At 40.2% G+C, this 16,840-nt stretch overlaps 1 protein-coding gene across 1 annotated transcript in view; it reads right to left on the bottom strand.

Annotated features, from left to right (window-relative positions):
- Positions 1–16,840, bottom strand: part of STARD9 (StAR related lipid transfer domain containing 9) — a 123,971-nt gene that overhangs the window by 23,969 nt on the left and 83,162 nt on the right. Inside the window, exons 20-23 of the mRNA XM_054161524.1 lie at positions 15,783–15,883; positions 13,591–13,638; positions 5,849–6,039; positions 551–1,037 (exon numbers count right to left, since the gene is read on the bottom strand). Coding sequence (XP_054017499.1) covers positions 551–1,037; positions 5,849–6,039; positions 13,591–13,638; positions 15,783–15,883 — 827 coding nt within the window. The remainder of the gene's footprint in view (positions 1–550; positions 1,038–5,848; positions 6,040–13,590; positions 13,639–15,782; positions 15,884–16,840) is intronic.

The raw sequence follows: 16,840 nt of genomic DNA, 5'->3' as shown, positions 1-16,840 counted from the left end.
AGGACAGTTCTAAGTCACAGAAATACACTCTGCAGTTAGCTATGTCCTGCCTCTAAGACCCTGCTGTGATAGACACTCTGGGATCCCAATGCTTTAGCATCACATAGACACATATGTTTAGCTTGAGAAAGGCAAACCAACATAAAAGTTCAATACAGAATCACCCCAATGTTACAAATATTCTGCAGGAAGGGTTTGGCCCTTAAAAAGATAAAGCTATGCAAAAATTAGTATTTACCAACAGTTTGAACAAGGTAAGAACAAGAGTTAAGGCAGTTCTGGAAAGCACTGACAAAGAGGTGCAGAAAGGCTCTAGAAAGAAATGCAAACAACAGTGAGAAAGACCATGTCAAAGAGAGCTAAGCAGGGAACCACTGTACAGATCCAAGGAAGAAAGGCCAACAGCTCCAGTGTGACATTCAATGTGTTTGCAAGTTTTGGAGTTGTTCCAACACATTGAAAGGCATTCTGGATTATAGGTGCCCACTGAAAATACCTTGAATTTCAATTACTTGTGTAAGTTCAGAGAAACAGGCAGATGTTAATTTACCTGGGTACCTGGGGCAGATGTGGGTTACAGCACCAATGCTTCCTGTGCTGCAAGGAACTTGAACCCAGTGACCCTCTTCTCTTTTGCAACTGGTAATCTGAAGAGGACCCTACAGCAATATTTTCATTTAGGGCACAGGATTGTTTCACACATTCTTCATTGAGACAGCAGCTGGCTTCCAGCTGCTCAAGGTTTTGCTTGGCTTCCAATAACTTCTGCTTCTTGACTATCCTTTCCAGCTGGAATTTGACCTTTTTTCGTCTTATGTTTCTTTCTGCCTTTTTTAAGGAGTGTCTTCGCAAGAGCTCCAGCTGCACCAGTCTCTTCTTGTTCTGCTGTAGCAGGGAAGGGCAGACTTCCAGCCCAAGGGTACTCTGCACCTCAGCCTCTGCATGCAGCGTGGACTCTGTTTGCACTGCAAACTCCCTCTGCTGCTGCTGCTGAAGGGCAGTCAGCCGTTTATTCTCATTTATAAGCCACTGCTGGTCTGTAAAAGAATAAAACCAAACACAATTGAAAGAAACAAAAAATCATAGGAAAAACATTGTTCTTTGCTGTCTTGTTTCTTATTTTAATTAGCCTTGAGAGCTCATCTGAGAACAGAATATTTATGCATGTAGAGTAGAGTCCTGACAAACCATTGTCCTGCTTTGCGCAACAATAGAATAGAATAGAATAGAATAGAATAGAATAGAATAAACCAGGTTGGAAGAGACCTTCAAGATCATCGTGTCCAACCTATCATCCACCACCACCTACTCAACTAAACCATGCAACCAAGCATCCTGTCAAGCCTCATCCTGAACACCCCCAGCGACGGCGACCCCACCACCTCCTCGGACAGCCCATTCCAATAGGCAATCACTTCTGCTCAGTGATTTTACTTTACAGCTCAGCCTCTTCTAAGTGACAGCACTTTCTGAAGTTAACTGCATGTTTTTGCAGGCAGTGTCTGGTTCTAGAGATAAAGCTCAATGTCTACAGTTACCACCAAGGATCAATATGTGCAGAATGAGTCCTGCTTATACTTGTGCCTGTGCAGAACAAGTTCACTGGTAAATCGAGGGTACCGCATTGCAGTGCTGTAAGTAAAATGGCCACAGAAAAGGGGAAAAAGTTGCCCTTGCTGGGCGAAGCAGACAGGACAGGTGAATCCAACTTGACCACAAGGTATTCCATTCCCTGTATGTCATATTCAGTATAAAGTCCAGGGGTCACAAGGGTTAATCCCTCTTCTTCTGTGGCTCATGTCTGGGGGGGACTCTATTCTTCTGCCTTTGATCCCAATTCATAAGTTTCTGAATCCAGTTCCTGAATTCCATTCCCATCTCCCACTGGATGCAAGCTAGGACTTCCCAGTGCCCATCCTGCAGCATCAGAAGTGGCATGACTACCATCAGGGAGTTCAGTATTGGGTTTGTAAATATTTTATTCTTTTCTTATTAATATTTTTTCCTTTTTATTGTTATTCTTTCTTTAAAGCTGTTTTAGGGGTTTTTTGTTCCAAATGGTAAGACTCTCTCCCTCATGCCCTTTCCCTTCTGGGACAGGAGAGGGTTAATGGAGAGTATCTGTCACAGGTTGAGGCACTAAGCAAATGACAAACCATTTAGGGAAACATATTGTTACTGCATTTAACTGATAACCAATAGCCTCTCCACTGGGATAGGGACTTGGGTAACAACTGCAAGATACAAGCAGAAGGTGGACTAATACAGCTAAGGAGACTGGTTGGTAAGACCTTGTTTGGAAGCAAAAAGCAGAACACATTTCAATTTCTCAAAGATTATACTCAAACATCACCTCAGTTTTGTTGTTAAAATACAGGGGAAGCATTGAAAGGCCTGAGCTCACCTATCTGCACTTTTCAGACAGTGTATATTCACAGGAGTGAAGTATCACCTGATCAGCTTTTTACTGTGAAACATATGTTAGGCTCGAGGTGAGGAGAAAGTTCTTCACTGAGAGAGTCGGTCGCCATTGGAATGTGCTGCCCAGGGAGGTGGTGGAGTCAGAGTCCCTGGAGGTGTTCAAGAGGGGATTGGATGTGGCACTTGGTGCCATGGTCTAGTCATGAGATCTGTGGTGACAAGTTGGACTTGATGATCTTTGAGGTCTCTTCCAACCTTGGTGATACTGTGATATTGCTACTTCTGCTTTAATTACTCTGATGTCACACATTAAACTTTGTATGTGTGACTTAAGGAGTGAAGATATGTTCACTGAGAGCAGAGTTAACAAAAGAACTACAAGAGATTGTACAGAGCTTAACTCAGAGCCTCCATGTTAATGCAGCAAGCAGAATTTCACACACACACTAATGAGCTTCTGGCTAATAAACCCCTACCTTTCCCTGACAGGCAGAGCATTCCTCAAAGGACTAAAGCTATAGAATAGGATAGAGTAGGATAAAAATAGGATAGAATAGAATAAACCAGGTTGGAAAAGACCTTTGAGATCATCAAGTCCAACCTATCATCCAACACTATCTAATCAACTGAACCATGGCACCCCATCCAGTCTATTCCTAAACACCTCCAGTGATGGTGACTCCGCCACCCCACTGGGCAGCACATTCCAATGGGCAATCACTCTTTCTATGAAGAACTTCTTCCTAATATCCAGCCTAAACCTCCCCTGGCACAGCTTGAGACTGTGTCCTCTTGTTCTGGGGCTGGCCACCTGGGAGAAGAGACCAGCCCCCACCTGGCTACAACCTGCCTTCAGGTAGTTGTAGAGAGCAATAAGGTCTCCCCCGAGCCTCCTCTTCTCCAGGCTAAGCAACCCCAGCTCCCTCAGCCTCTCCTCATAGGGCTTGTGCTCCAAACCCCTCCCCAGCTTTGTTGCCCTTCTCTGGACACGTTCCAGCAAGTCAACATCTTTCTTAAACTGAGGTGCCCAGAGCTGGACACAGTACTCAAGGTGTGGCTTAACCAGTTACTTTTTCAAGTACTTCTATCTTACCAGCAACAACATTTTTTTTTAGCTGGTCTTACCTTCAGTCTGCAGTCTACTGAATAAACAACCTTTTGTTGCATATTCAGGGGGTTAAGAATTAAGAGGTGTAAGTCTGATATGATAAAGAAGGGCTACTCACAGCTCTGCACAGCTGAGCTGCAAGAGAAGAATTTTGGTCTGTGGAAGTTTCCCTGAAGTAAGAAATCATTAGTGCATAGACATTGTTAGCATCACTTGCTGGGAGACTACTGATCCTACGAAACATACATTAGTAATCCCTACACCACAGTGTGTCTCCTGTCCTCTTTTTGTTGATAACTCTGCACACAACACTTGCACAGAAGAAGGAACTCTAACTCTGTTGCTACTCCACGGATTGAAAAGAAGCATCTTAGTGATTATTTTAGTTAATTTTTCTTAATAACATTTTGAAGTTTCACATACAAAGCTGTTTTCACAAGTCTTTGTTTCCAGATCTGTCCTCTTTAGCATGTATTAAGCAAACATGTTTGGCAGATAAGCATTTCTCTGTAACAGAGCTGCAAGCTCTAAGATGCTAATTAATATCTGCTCACAAACTTGCCTCTGTTGGGAGCTGAGACACAGAGGGCACAGAAAACATGGAAAACTTTGGTGGCATTCCAAGTGAAGTATTTGTATTCAGCTGGCAAAAACTACTTGCCTGGCTAAGCTTTGCATGAACATAGCAAACCCAGCAGAACTAGATGGAAGCAGAGAACAAGTCTACAGAGCTTTGTAAAAAAGATATTATGGGGGAGCTCCCCTGATTCTCTCTTCTTTCTGGGTATCCTAAGTCCATTTCTATTATATCCCATCAGCACAATTTCCTTTTAGTCTCTTCATTGGAGCTGACATAACTAAAAAGACTGCTTAAGTTTGGGTCTGAAAAGCTTCCAAGCATTCATTTTTCTTCTTCCAGGAACAAATTACTATGTCTTGCCAAGTGGCAACAGTGCCTCTGTAACAGCTGTATTTTGCTTATCAAGAAACCTATATCAAATAAGTAATTAGAAGACAAACTAGAGAACACTATAACCAGTCAATTTCAGCCATTAAAAGGATCAGTCAGTAAACTTGTTAAGGGGCAGCCCAAGTCTACCAAGACATCTCATTATTTTTGCCTGCATGTAAACAGCACCTCTGACAGCCAGGGGCCACTGACATATAAAAACTGCTTTTCCAAACATGCTGTGGCTTCACCTTCTGACACAGCTCTTTGCCATTTGAAATGTAGTAACTGACCTAGCATGATGATGATCTAGTATTCTTGCATAGTACTGTAGAACTTACTAAAAGTAACTCTTGTTTCTTCTTGTAATCCAGTCTTGGTTTAAAATAAATTTGGTGGTGGAGGATGCAGTATCATTAATTACTGTCTTTACGGTAAATAAACCCCACATCTTATTTTTAGTCTTAATTCTTTCCACTTCAGTTTCTACCAAAGAATATCTGCATACATTTTTCTTCATACTGCAAAAGTGTGTGTAAATATTTACTATATAAAAGCTAGTTAAACTCTCTTTCCTTTAACTGGGTCTGAGACTTCATCTCTGAACTTGTGTCCCACCTACTATTTAGATGTGTTTTCTTTGTTTTAATTATTTAAAGCTCACATAGCAACCACAGAAAATTCAATTTGAGATGTGGTCTTACACCATGGCCTTATTTTTCCTAATGAGTGAAATTCATCATAATGAGTGAAATTCATTAAAAGCACATGAGAATGATATCACCTGTAACAATAGAGACCATCAGTGAAACATGTAGAGACTACCACAAGTGACACAGATTGCTGTCTTGGAAGTGTTGCTTGGTTCCTATCGCATCTTGATGTTAGAAGAGTTTCTCCTGAAAGCTTATGGTAAGAACTGCCACAGTCACCTCAGTTAAAGTCTCTCAGAACAGTTCATTGGATGAAGCACAGGTAACTTAAAACACAACAGCAGACTGGCTCTATACTGCAACACAGCAGAGCTGCACCACAGACATCAGAATAAAGCTGCAGGGAGGGAGGACAGGGAGCAGCTTGAGAGGTGAGAGGCTCAGTGCCACCAGGCAGTGGCACACTGGTGGTGTCTCTCTTAGCAGTGACCTGCAGAGCTAATTAAACAGTGCTGCTGGTGCACTGCGAAGGAGGTGCTTTAGTCCTGTTAATCAAGGCTTAATACCTATTCTCAAGGGCAAGGCAACGGTAAGAGAAAACCAATAATAAGCTGTAACAGAAGTTCCACCCATAACATAGAGCATAACAAACATCAAGAGGATAAAAGAATGCAATAATGGAAGGGAAGTGAGAGACAGGAAGAGGCAGGTACTCACTTTCTTGGATCTGCTGGTTGATTAGTGCTTGGTCATTTTCTAGTTCCCGCTCTGCTTTGATCTGTCCTCTCAAGATCTGCTGCTTTAAATCCTCGACGTAGAGCTGCTGTCGCTGAATTTGTTTTCTGTGGAAAGCTTCCTGGTCTCTCAGCTTCTGCTTGTACTCTTCATGCACAGCATCTATTTCTCTGCTGTTAGAAACGTTGACAGTGAATTTAAACCAGAAACAAGTATCAAAACATTTGTAATAAAACAAGCAGACAGCATTCAAGACAGTTTTTTTGATCAATAAGGGTGCATTGTGACAGACCCTTGTGATGTAAAGTAGCTGTGTATATGCATGTCACAGCAAGTCACAATCATAAATACCATAAATGCCAGCAAACATGAAAGCTCTCATGGTTTACCAGAAAATTCCACCACCAGAAAGACTACAGGCATAAAGAATTCTTAAAATTTTGTCACTTCATTTGGCTGTAGATCTTCCAAAAATGAAGTTGTGGAGGGGGGTTGTTTCGGTGTTAACAAAATTTTACAACTACACTATATAGGATAGTTGTCATCCAAGTACTTCAAAGTGCTTTACAGAAACGACAAACATTATCTGTTTTCAGAGAAAAAAAAACTCCAACCTAGAAAGAGCTGCAGGCATTGCTGAGATTACACTGACAGCTTCTGGCAGTACCAAGGGAAGAAGTTGATCACAGATGGATTCCACAACTATATTAGGTTACTTTTATATTTGTGGCAGAATTATGACCAGAAAAGTGACTAACCTGTGCAAAGCTGCCCTAGGCCCCCCCAGATGTTGAGTTCATTATTCTGTGCCAAAATTTTAGACAGAAAGGGGAACAATCAAAATACTGTCTATATTCAGTGTGATCCATGATCACACTGAATACATTAATCCTCTGAAAGGGGATATGTATTCTACTTGTCCACATGTTACATCAGGAGTTCTTAATATCGTAAGTTATAAACGTGACATATAAACTTTTGCCTGTTGCTTTGTTTCTAAACACCACATTATTCATTTAGCATTAAATATAACCACATTGCTGTATTTAACCTCAGAAAACTGAATCTTTTAGGCTTGAAAAACAAATGAGTATGTTTTACTCATGAAGGAAATGATGTATTTATTATGATGATGTATTTACTACACTTTAAATAGGGAAAAGGTATAAAAACACTAAGGAGATCCTGAAGGTCAAAAGGAAACAAAAACATTATTTCAAAAGGGAGTGCTTTGGACACATCATGTTATTTGTAAAACCATGACCAATGCAAGGTCACCTCCATGAAAAGAGCTTTTGACCTTTGCTACACAGGAATTAAGTTGACATCTCTATGCTAAACCGTAAGCATGCGTTCAAAGCAATCATTTCTACAGCAGCAACGTTAATTCTGTGTGCTAGATAAGCTGACCAAAAAACCCCCAAACAATTCAGCAGCCAAGGCCTTCTGGAGTACCTCTACATGGAACATGGATTTCACTTTTTTAGGAAGCAGTGGGAAAGCCTCACTACATTGAGAATTGTCAGGCTTTTATATTTCACATATTATTGTGACTCTCTCTTGCTCTCCTGAAGAAAACAGAATTCAGCTGGTTTTTAACATTTATGGAATAAATGGTGAGAATAACTGAAAAATAATGTCTTCTGTTTGATTGTCTGGCATGGCACAAGCAGTCAAATTTTGCTACTGTCATCTGCTAAATGGTTTGTGTCTGTTTGGGACCCACAGGAACAATTTGCAAGAGCAGGCCGCTCTCAAATATATTTGTCCTTGGCCTGACTACAAAGATGCCAACAATTTGTGATTTGCAATTTTCTCCTGTCAGATAAACTTTGGTTGATCCCAGGAAACAGGAGTGGGATGCCTCATTTGTCATTCAGCTGGAGTAGGTCTGAATTGATACTTCATTGCAGCACTATAATGTTCATAGGGCCATTACAAATCTCCAGCTGTTCAGGCATTTGTAATCTCACCAGCTATTGGGGGACAAACTCAGAGACTAAATTCAGACTGGTTACCTAAAGAATCTCTTTTCAAATAAAGTATTAAAGGTGAAGGGCAATGAAGTTGGTGAGGGGTTTGGAACACAAGCCCTGTGTGGAGAGGCTGAGGGAGCTGGGGTTGCTTAGCCTGGAGAGGAGGAGACTCAGGGGTGACCTTATTGCTCTCTACAACTACCTGAAGGGAGGTTGTAGACAGGCAGATGTTGGTCTCTTCTCCCAGGCAGCCAGTACCAGAACAAGAGGACACAGTCTCAGGCTGCACCAGGGGAGGTTTAAGCTGGATGTTAGGAAGAAGTTCTATACAGAGAGAGTGATTGCCCATTGGAATGGGCTGCCCAGGGAGGTGGTGGAGTCACCATCACTGGAGGTGTTCAGGAGGAGACTTGATGGGGTGCTCGGTGCCATGGTTTAGTTGATTAGGTGGGTTGGATTGGTTGATGGGTTGGACTCGATGATCTTGAAGGTCTCTTCCAACCTGGTCTGTTCTGTTCTATTCTATTCTAAGGACTTTGTTTAGGAAAAGCTCCCATGGTTTTAATTACTCTGAGTGAGGCTTTCCCTAGATGTGGCTTCCAGGTTATCTCCCAGATTTTCCAAGGGAAACATAATGGAGCTAGAAGATGTGAGTCTAAATCTGTTACTGGTCAATTGCATGACCTTGGGCAAGTCTCTTAGTCTGAGACACAGGTAAAAGAAGCAAAGTACATTCATCCAAGAGGGGTGGTGACGATCCAAATATCAGAAAGTATCAGAAGAGTCGATTTCTATTAATTTCTCATTACTAACACTATTCTGTAGGAGACTGAGGAAACTGAAGAAATCATTGTCAATAAGGCTGGTAAGCAGAGTAAGATAGAATGGCACACTAAGAACTCTTGTTCAGTTACTGCTTACTAAAGTTACATATAATAAAAATCCTCTTTCTAAATGTCTCATATTCTTCCTAATCACGACTTTAAGCTCTCAGCCAGCCTTTCCATAAAAGTTACCTATCAGAGTTCAAGCTGTTGAAATGAACCCCAGGACACTTAAGTATATGAAACAACTCAGTGTTGCATTTCAATGCAGAGACCTCACAACACTTGCAGAGGTGGTTAGATAATGCCTGCTTACAGCTGGGAGAGGGTCACAAGCTCTTCCTATCCTTTCCAACAATGCTGAAACCATCCCACTCACATATATTATGAAGTACTAGAGAATAAGCAATGCAAACAATGCACACAGAAGAATGTGGTTTGCTGTTCTCAGCAGCACTCATATATTCCCTCATGTGTACAGTAATGGATTTTTTGCTGAACTAACATGAAACTGCAAGATCCTCTCCAACAGGCACGTGTGTTTCCACACAGAGCAGAACACCATGCAGGCCAAACTGATGTTATTAATCACAGCTCCATACTATGACTGCACTCCAAAAAGGCAGAGAGTACAGAAGTGTATCCATACTTCACTTTAAACCTTGGGGGGAAAAAACACAAACCACAGCACAGCAACCATTGCACTATTATTACTGCTTTTGTTCTGATGCTGTAGCTAGGGTACAAGTCTCTCTCTTGCTCCAGGGTTAAAGTTACTATAACAAAAGACTGTTGCTTAAAGTATATATACAAATTGCAGTTCTGCTGCTATTCCAGGGCCTTTCTGCTTCATCTAATTTTTAATAGCACAAACTAAAAAACAGGCAAGGCAGTAAAACAGGTCTGAATACAGGGACTGAACATCAAACACCTTGCTATGCAGTTCTTCCTTAAAGATGGTTCTCTCAAGCAGAATGAAAAGATAATGAAAATTCATGCAGAGCCACTTACATAACAGTATTGCCAGAAGATGTTTTTCCTCTGTCTTTGAGACTACTGACTGTGAGAGCAAAATGACTGGCTGGTTTGGGATACAGCTCTGTCTCTCACAGAAACTGCTGAAACCAAGAACCCTCCCTTTCTACCTTCAAGAGTGTTATGTCAGCCACATCAACACACTCTTTGCTGGTTTGTAAAAATAATACAGCAAACTAAAAAATGATGTGACATTGTCCCAGAAAGAAAACAACAGATTCACACACACCTCATAGCTAAATCACCTCACAGACAAATTACAGTTTATGTAAGACATCTTTGAATCATTAAAGTGAAAGCAAATACCTATCCCAGTTAACATAAGAATTGAGCTATATTCCTTACTAAAGTAGATGAGATCACTCACTGATTTCATCTGAAACATCTTAAATCAGATGTAATGTTAAATTTAGACTTCAAACACCACGAGAAAGAGGATTCACTGACCAATTTCTGCTATTGCTCGTATTTCTGCCCTCCCACATAAGCAATCTACTCTTAATATAGTTGTAGTAGGAAATAGTACAACCTCAGGACAAACATAAGACAAACAGTTCCCTTTCTGTAGGTACCAAGACACACATAAAATCTCAGTTACACAGGATTGGCATACTCCAGCAAACAGAATGTAAAATAAGCAACCCTGCACAGAATTTGATAAATGCTTGCAGATATCCAGGTGTGCCAAATGCAGCAAGAAGTGACAACAGTTACCCCTCCTCCACATAAACCTTTAAAAACAGCAAATAAAATTACAATGACAGAAAGACACCAACCTTAGAACTAAAGAGCATCACAAATTACTGAGAAAATGTTCATATTGTACCAATGCTGCCGGATTCTTTTTCCATCTCATTTTCCTCTCCACAAAGTTTGCATGATGCATGCTAAATGAACCATCTGTAAATCCACATTTTTTCCAGCCTGTTTTGTCGTCAGCTCTCTGGGATCCTATTGTGCAATTCTCCTCCCCTCTTCCCCAAACACTTCTGCTGATGCAGAGGCTGGCGGCTGCTACAGCATAATGCAGTTTTCAGTAACTATGGCAGCAATAGCTCAGCGGTGAGGCTGAATGCCTTCTGCAACAAAATCTCAAGGCTCAAATAAAGGAACTCAGTTGAGAATAACCACTGTTGCTAAAGGCTGCAATTTGCTAGTTTTCCCAAAGGAAATATGTCAAGTCAGCATCCTCACCGTCCTGACTACCTAGTTCAAGTCCATCTTGCTTTTAAAAATGATCTTTTTCCAGGGGAAGATGAGTTGAAAACAAAGCAGGGGGGGAAAAAAAAGATGTTGGCAAGGAATTTTGCACCCTTGCAAATCCCAGCACTGAGAGCAATCACAAGCCAGGGTTACAAGCCTACCCACTGATACACACCCAACCCCACTCCATCCTCCCCGCCTCCACTTGTGCCCAATCCGGGGCCCCTCCTGCAGGGCTCCAGAGCATCACAGAACAGGCACCGTGCAGCTCCACAAGATCATACAACTGCTTCTGCCTAGCACAGAGGCACGAATGGAATGGAATATAGAATAGAATAGAATAGAATAGAATAGAATAGAATAGAATAGAATAGACCAGGTTGGAAGAGACCTTCAAGATCATCGTGTCCAACCTATCATCCAACACCACCTAATCAACTAAACCATGCAACCAAGCACCCTATCAAGTCTCCTCCTGAACACCTCCAGTGATGGTGACTCCACCACCTCCTCCCTTCTCCTCCATGAAGCAGAGAGTGATGAAAAAGATATGAAGGTATTGTATTGTTACCTCCTCCAGGCTCCTGAAGTGATGGTACTCTCACTATTCATAGCAAAATGTTGAGGGAAGTGGTGGACAGGAGGTGGGAACCAGAAATCAGTCAAAACAGCCATCAGCCAGAAATCTTTAGAAACTAGGGACCTCTGCAAATGTACACACAGACTAATCCCTTTCACAGAAGTTACCATCAGGTGAAGTATCATTTGAATTTCTGGTTAGATGGCCTACTTTCACAAAAACCACACTAGCAATTGTTTTTTGTTGTTGGGGGTTTACAGAAGCCTCTTTTTTTTCCCCCCTAAGCCCCCCTGCCAAACAACAGCAAGGTAAGAACTTATTTCAGACAACCGTTTAACTACACTTCTGAAACAAACCTCTCTTTGACAAGGAGTCACACGAAATAGACACAGCCACACACTCCAGTAAAGCCTACTGCAGCCTTACTAAATTCCAGTTTAGCTGGAACTAAAACCTGTCACAGGGTCTTCCCTTCACAATTCAATTATAGGTTGGACTTGATGATCTCAAAGGTCTCTTCCAACCTGGTTAATTCTATTCTATTCTATCCTATCCTACCCTACCCTATTTTACCCTATCTTATTCTATCCTATTCCAGTTACATACCAAATCAATCAGTTCTCCTCCTAACCCACTACACAAGATTTTGCTGAGTTGTAGAGCTGCTATGACTGACAGTGCGCTTCAATGTGAAATGTAATATTTGAAGGATCTTTTAAGAGCTGCAAAAGATTTCTTTGCCTTCTATTTGTAGAGCACTTTGAATTTCACAAATGAGAGCTGTTGGTAGGAACTTAGAGTATTATTTTTACAAATATGAGTTGGACATTTTAACTACACCACAGTAGAGCAATAATTGTGTTGTGTTCTCCAGCATCAGATGCCATAGCTGTGGACACTGTTTCCTTCTAGTTCAGTAGGACTGCATAGATCTTTAAGAGATTCCCCTCCCTCCCCCCCCAGGTTGAACCATGTTGATATTTTCAAGGAAAGGGAGCTTAAACATGGTTCAAGCAGCTAAAATTAATTTGGTGTACTGCTATGCCACTGGATTCTAATGGAACACCACCAGTTTTTTTTTCAAACCAGTAAGAGAATGAAATCAGAGTTATATTTATGTGTACTACGGTATTAAGGTAATGAGAGGAGCAAGAACTTCATTATCTACTTATGTGAGACAATGCCATCATGTGATGACTGATGCCAGTCACAAGCCTTCTGTGTGTTTTCTGGCTGACAACAAACATAAGTTTGAAGTGCTGGGGCTCTTCTAACAAGGATGTACAAGCAAGCAGCCCAGTAAAAGTGCAATGAATCACAGCCCTTTCAAGAGAAGTTTGCTGCCTAAAATGGCAATATTTGTATGCAATGGTAGAAATTTGTTTTCTTTCTCATTTCTCAAAATATTTTAACATCCAATTAGAGGCTGAAATGGTAATTCAACCCATGAAAGGCAGATGAGAAAAATGCCATCACGCTGACAGCATGGAAGATAAGGCTGAAAGCAATCATTAGTATAATATGTATGCTCATATGTTCTGAAATTAATAGAAAAATCCCAAAGAAAGCAAAGTACCATCAGTTCCTAATTAAAGAGTGCTCAAATCCATGGAAGCCAAACTATTTCTGAATGATTTTTGTGTGCAGAATATCTTTTTAGACTCTCATTTTCTTTTCACCAGAAGAAACCCAAAATTTGTCCAAGGAATGTTCAATATACTAATGAGTATTCACAGTACTAATGAGTATTCACAGTACCTATTACTCACATCAAACATAACATGTTTTAGGATTCTTCTGTGTTGCAACCTGGTGGCAGCTTCAGTGTAAACCCTGCTCTAGTCATGGCTTTAAAATATAGCTTACATATGCACCAAAGCTGCAAACAATTTGACCAAGATCAAGTATGAGGAAAGAACATGGTTGCAGAGGCTTTGCCTTAACTCATCTACACACACAGATTCTTGTTTCAATATGATAAAATCAAATCAAAGCTTGAAGCCCAGTTTGCATTTCTTCAGGATGAAATAAGTGTGGCACAGAAGAATGACAAAGCTAGAAGGGCCAAAAAAAATCAGCATGACTTAGACACATTGATATTCTTACCTTGGTTCAGGAGAACATTTCTTTTCTTTACAGTTTCTACATTTTTGACTGCAAAATAAAAATAGGAAATCATAACATTGTGTAAAAAAGAAGGAAAAAAAGTTCACTGAAGCCTACTATACACAGAAATGTTACTTTATTTTACAGGAGAGGAAGGCTCTGAGATGCACATTGCTAGCTGCTGAGAGAGTATCAAGAACTATCACACACACAGCTTGTCCTGTTCTTATGTTTTCCTGCAAACATCTCTTTCTGACAAAGAGCCTGCAGTAGATGGACTTTCTACTGATGAGCAAATCTCTATCGTCCACTTAGTCCTGTATTACTGTTGGCAAAGTACATCAGATGCACCTTTTAGTACTTGACATTGAGTATTCTTTATGAAAGCTGGTCATTTGAGAAACCACAAGTACCTTGTGTTATTCTTGTATTATAGATCTTAGACTAGATGCCTTGATCATAGCCCACTCCATGAGCAAAACTACCTGTCTGGAGAGAAGCACAGGCTTACTATAAAGAAAGGCTGAGTGGAAACTCAGTTTATCCTAGCCAAAAAATATTCAAGAGGGAAAAAAGACCACTGGATTATGTAAGGTGAAAGTCAAGTACTATTAGACAGAGTTTACACCTTATTCCTGATAGAGATGGCAACTGAAATACATCAAGCAAATGCAATACCATAATGCTTTTCATTTTCACTGAAGTAGCCATTTGAAACACTCTAGGCAAGTGTAAGAGCAATGTTAAGCAGTGTAATAGGCATAGTCTTGTCCAAGTGATTAAAAAAAATTAATCAGCACAATAAAATCTGCTCCCTGAACATGGTCTGAAATAAAAATCAACCAGAAATGTTTTTCAGTTTTGTCCAGTCAAAGAGGAGAAAAATCAAAGTGCAATTCTGCGCTGAACTGTGGACAATGCTTTGAGGTTGCTGCAGGTTTTTCTAGGACTATCAACTAATTTCTGTGACAAAAGCTCCACCTCTGATGTTTATGACGTGTAAAAAGCAACTCAGCATCAAGTTTTGAAGTCATTACACAAAGGCTTACTCTAAAATTCTTGATGATTTAAAAAAAAATAGCCAATAGCAGCAGTGATGTGCAGAACATACCCCATTAAAGGAACAAAATGAAATACCATTTTATACAGAAAGGTATCACTGCAGTGAATGAAAAGCAAATGCAGAGATTAGACACATTAAAGACAGCACACAGAAACACACTATTCAAGATGGAAAGCAAGCAACTTGACTAGAAACATGAAGACATGTTTGAAACAGAGATGACATTTTCTGCTCATAAAAACAAGATAAGATACTTCCTCTAGAAAGAGATTAAAGATTCCCAGTATGTTACACCACACCAAAACCACTCCAGCAAGAAGCAAAACTATCAGCAGATACGAATGAGAAGATGGCTGTTTCTTGCCTTTAACTGGTAAATTGAATGAGCCAGGCTGAGAAGAATTTAAAAAAAAGAGAAAGGACTGAATAGAATATTAAAGGATGAAATGTAATTAAGAGCTGAAAACCAGGAGATATTTTAACTCATTTTCCTGATACACATTAATCACTGTCTTCATCACATCATATCTTTTCAGAAAGACTCTGCCAGGAAAAGCATACACTAGACACTGTGACCACGAGCAGCTCTCCAGTGTTTTGGAAGCAGCCTGTGCTGTATTTAGTGCTCAGATTTTTTAAAACAGAGAATCACAATAGCTTTCTGAGATGAAGGGCTCAGCTGGGACTTAAATTAAAGGGAGTTTATGAACAAGCACACCTTCTGATTTCCATAACAAATTAGCAAGGAAGCTGAATTGGTAATAGTTACCTTGGCTAAATCATCTAGAAAAGTCCATTCTGTGCACTGAAATAATAATAATGTCAAAACTAAAGATTAGCTCTTAAATCAGAACAGTTATAATGCAGATGTGCAAGGGAACTGAACTAAAGCTGCCCGACAATCACATCCAAGGCAGTTTCTTGATTTCACAGGGGTGAAACATTAATTGTGCATCAATAGATCGCTTTTCAGGTTTGTTGCTTGGCTACCATAACCCTGTACATTAGTCACTTGGCCAATGCATTTTCTTGGATACTTTTATTTGATCACCTGAAAACATGATGGGACCTGTTCTATACACAAGCCCTGGCTGTAGATGCCACCAGTGTTTGGTTTTTTCACACTTACTTGTCAAGAGAAGAAAGGATATAGTGAGAATGGGTACAATTTCCATCCAAGTTGAGCCAGTCCAAAGCTCCACAACTCAGAATGGGTGGGGTTTCATTAATCTACAAAACACACAAGAGAACAGGAAGAAAAAGTAATAAAGCAAGCCAGGAGGTTCCAAGTTATCATTAACACTACTGCCGCTAATTACTGCATGCAATGCTGCACAATACCTCCCACGTGAGTTTATAATCTCACTTACACTCCTCCTCAGGCTTTCCTAATTTGCAAAATTGCTAAGCATTTGCTACTGAGTGCAGCTCTGTTTTCATGTACTGTGTCTTTCATTAATCAACAAATTAAGAAAGAAAACAAATGGAAGTTAAGCTCCTTAACTACGACAGTGAGCTCACAGGGACAGTTGAGCAGACAGTATAAAAACGCTGCTTTATGAAAATCCATTTTATAAGTTAGATTCCTTCCAATAGCAGTTGGTAATATGGTTATATCCTAAAGCAGAAAATTCACATTCTTTAAGTCAAGGTTTTTTTAGTTATAGTTTATATTTTTCAAACATTATTGAACTGGTTGACCAAATAATATCTTGCAGTAGTTAGTTCCTGAGATTAATATACTGGGAAACATTTTGCCTGCTTCTGATGTATGTAACGATTAAGTGCTTTCAGAGTCAACAACACTCAAGCACTTAATCCCACAAATTTTCCATTTCTCCTAGTTCTCCTTTCCATTACCTCATTGAGGAGACAGAAGATAATTCAGAACACTATCAAATGCAGACAGATTGTTAATTGGTCTTTTTGCTGCGTCATTCTGCCTTTCTGTTTCAATCCTACTGTAGTCATGACTAGAAATAGGAAATACTAAATTATTCAAGGGATCCGCATCATCTTTTGCTAAGCACATCTGAAAGAAGTGCTAGTGTCCTCCCCACAAGAGATTTAGTGTCATTACAGACCATTAGATGGAGGAAATGAAGCAAGAGAATATGATCATGAGAAGAAATATTATATAAATCAGGCTTGCTCTAAAGGAGGAAAATAATTAGGAAAACCGATGGA

The sequence above is a fragment of the Dryobates pubescens genome, chromosome 5 (genome assembly GCF_014839835.1).
Source record: "Dryobates pubescens isolate bDryPub1 chromosome 5, bDryPub1.pri, whole genome shotgun sequence".
Taxonomy (NCBI): domain Eukaryota; kingdom Metazoa; phylum Chordata; class Aves; order Piciformes; family Picidae; genus Dryobates; species Dryobates pubescens.
The sequence above is the reverse complement of the archived record's forward strand: the minus strand, read 5'-3'. Positions and strand labels throughout refer to the sequence as shown.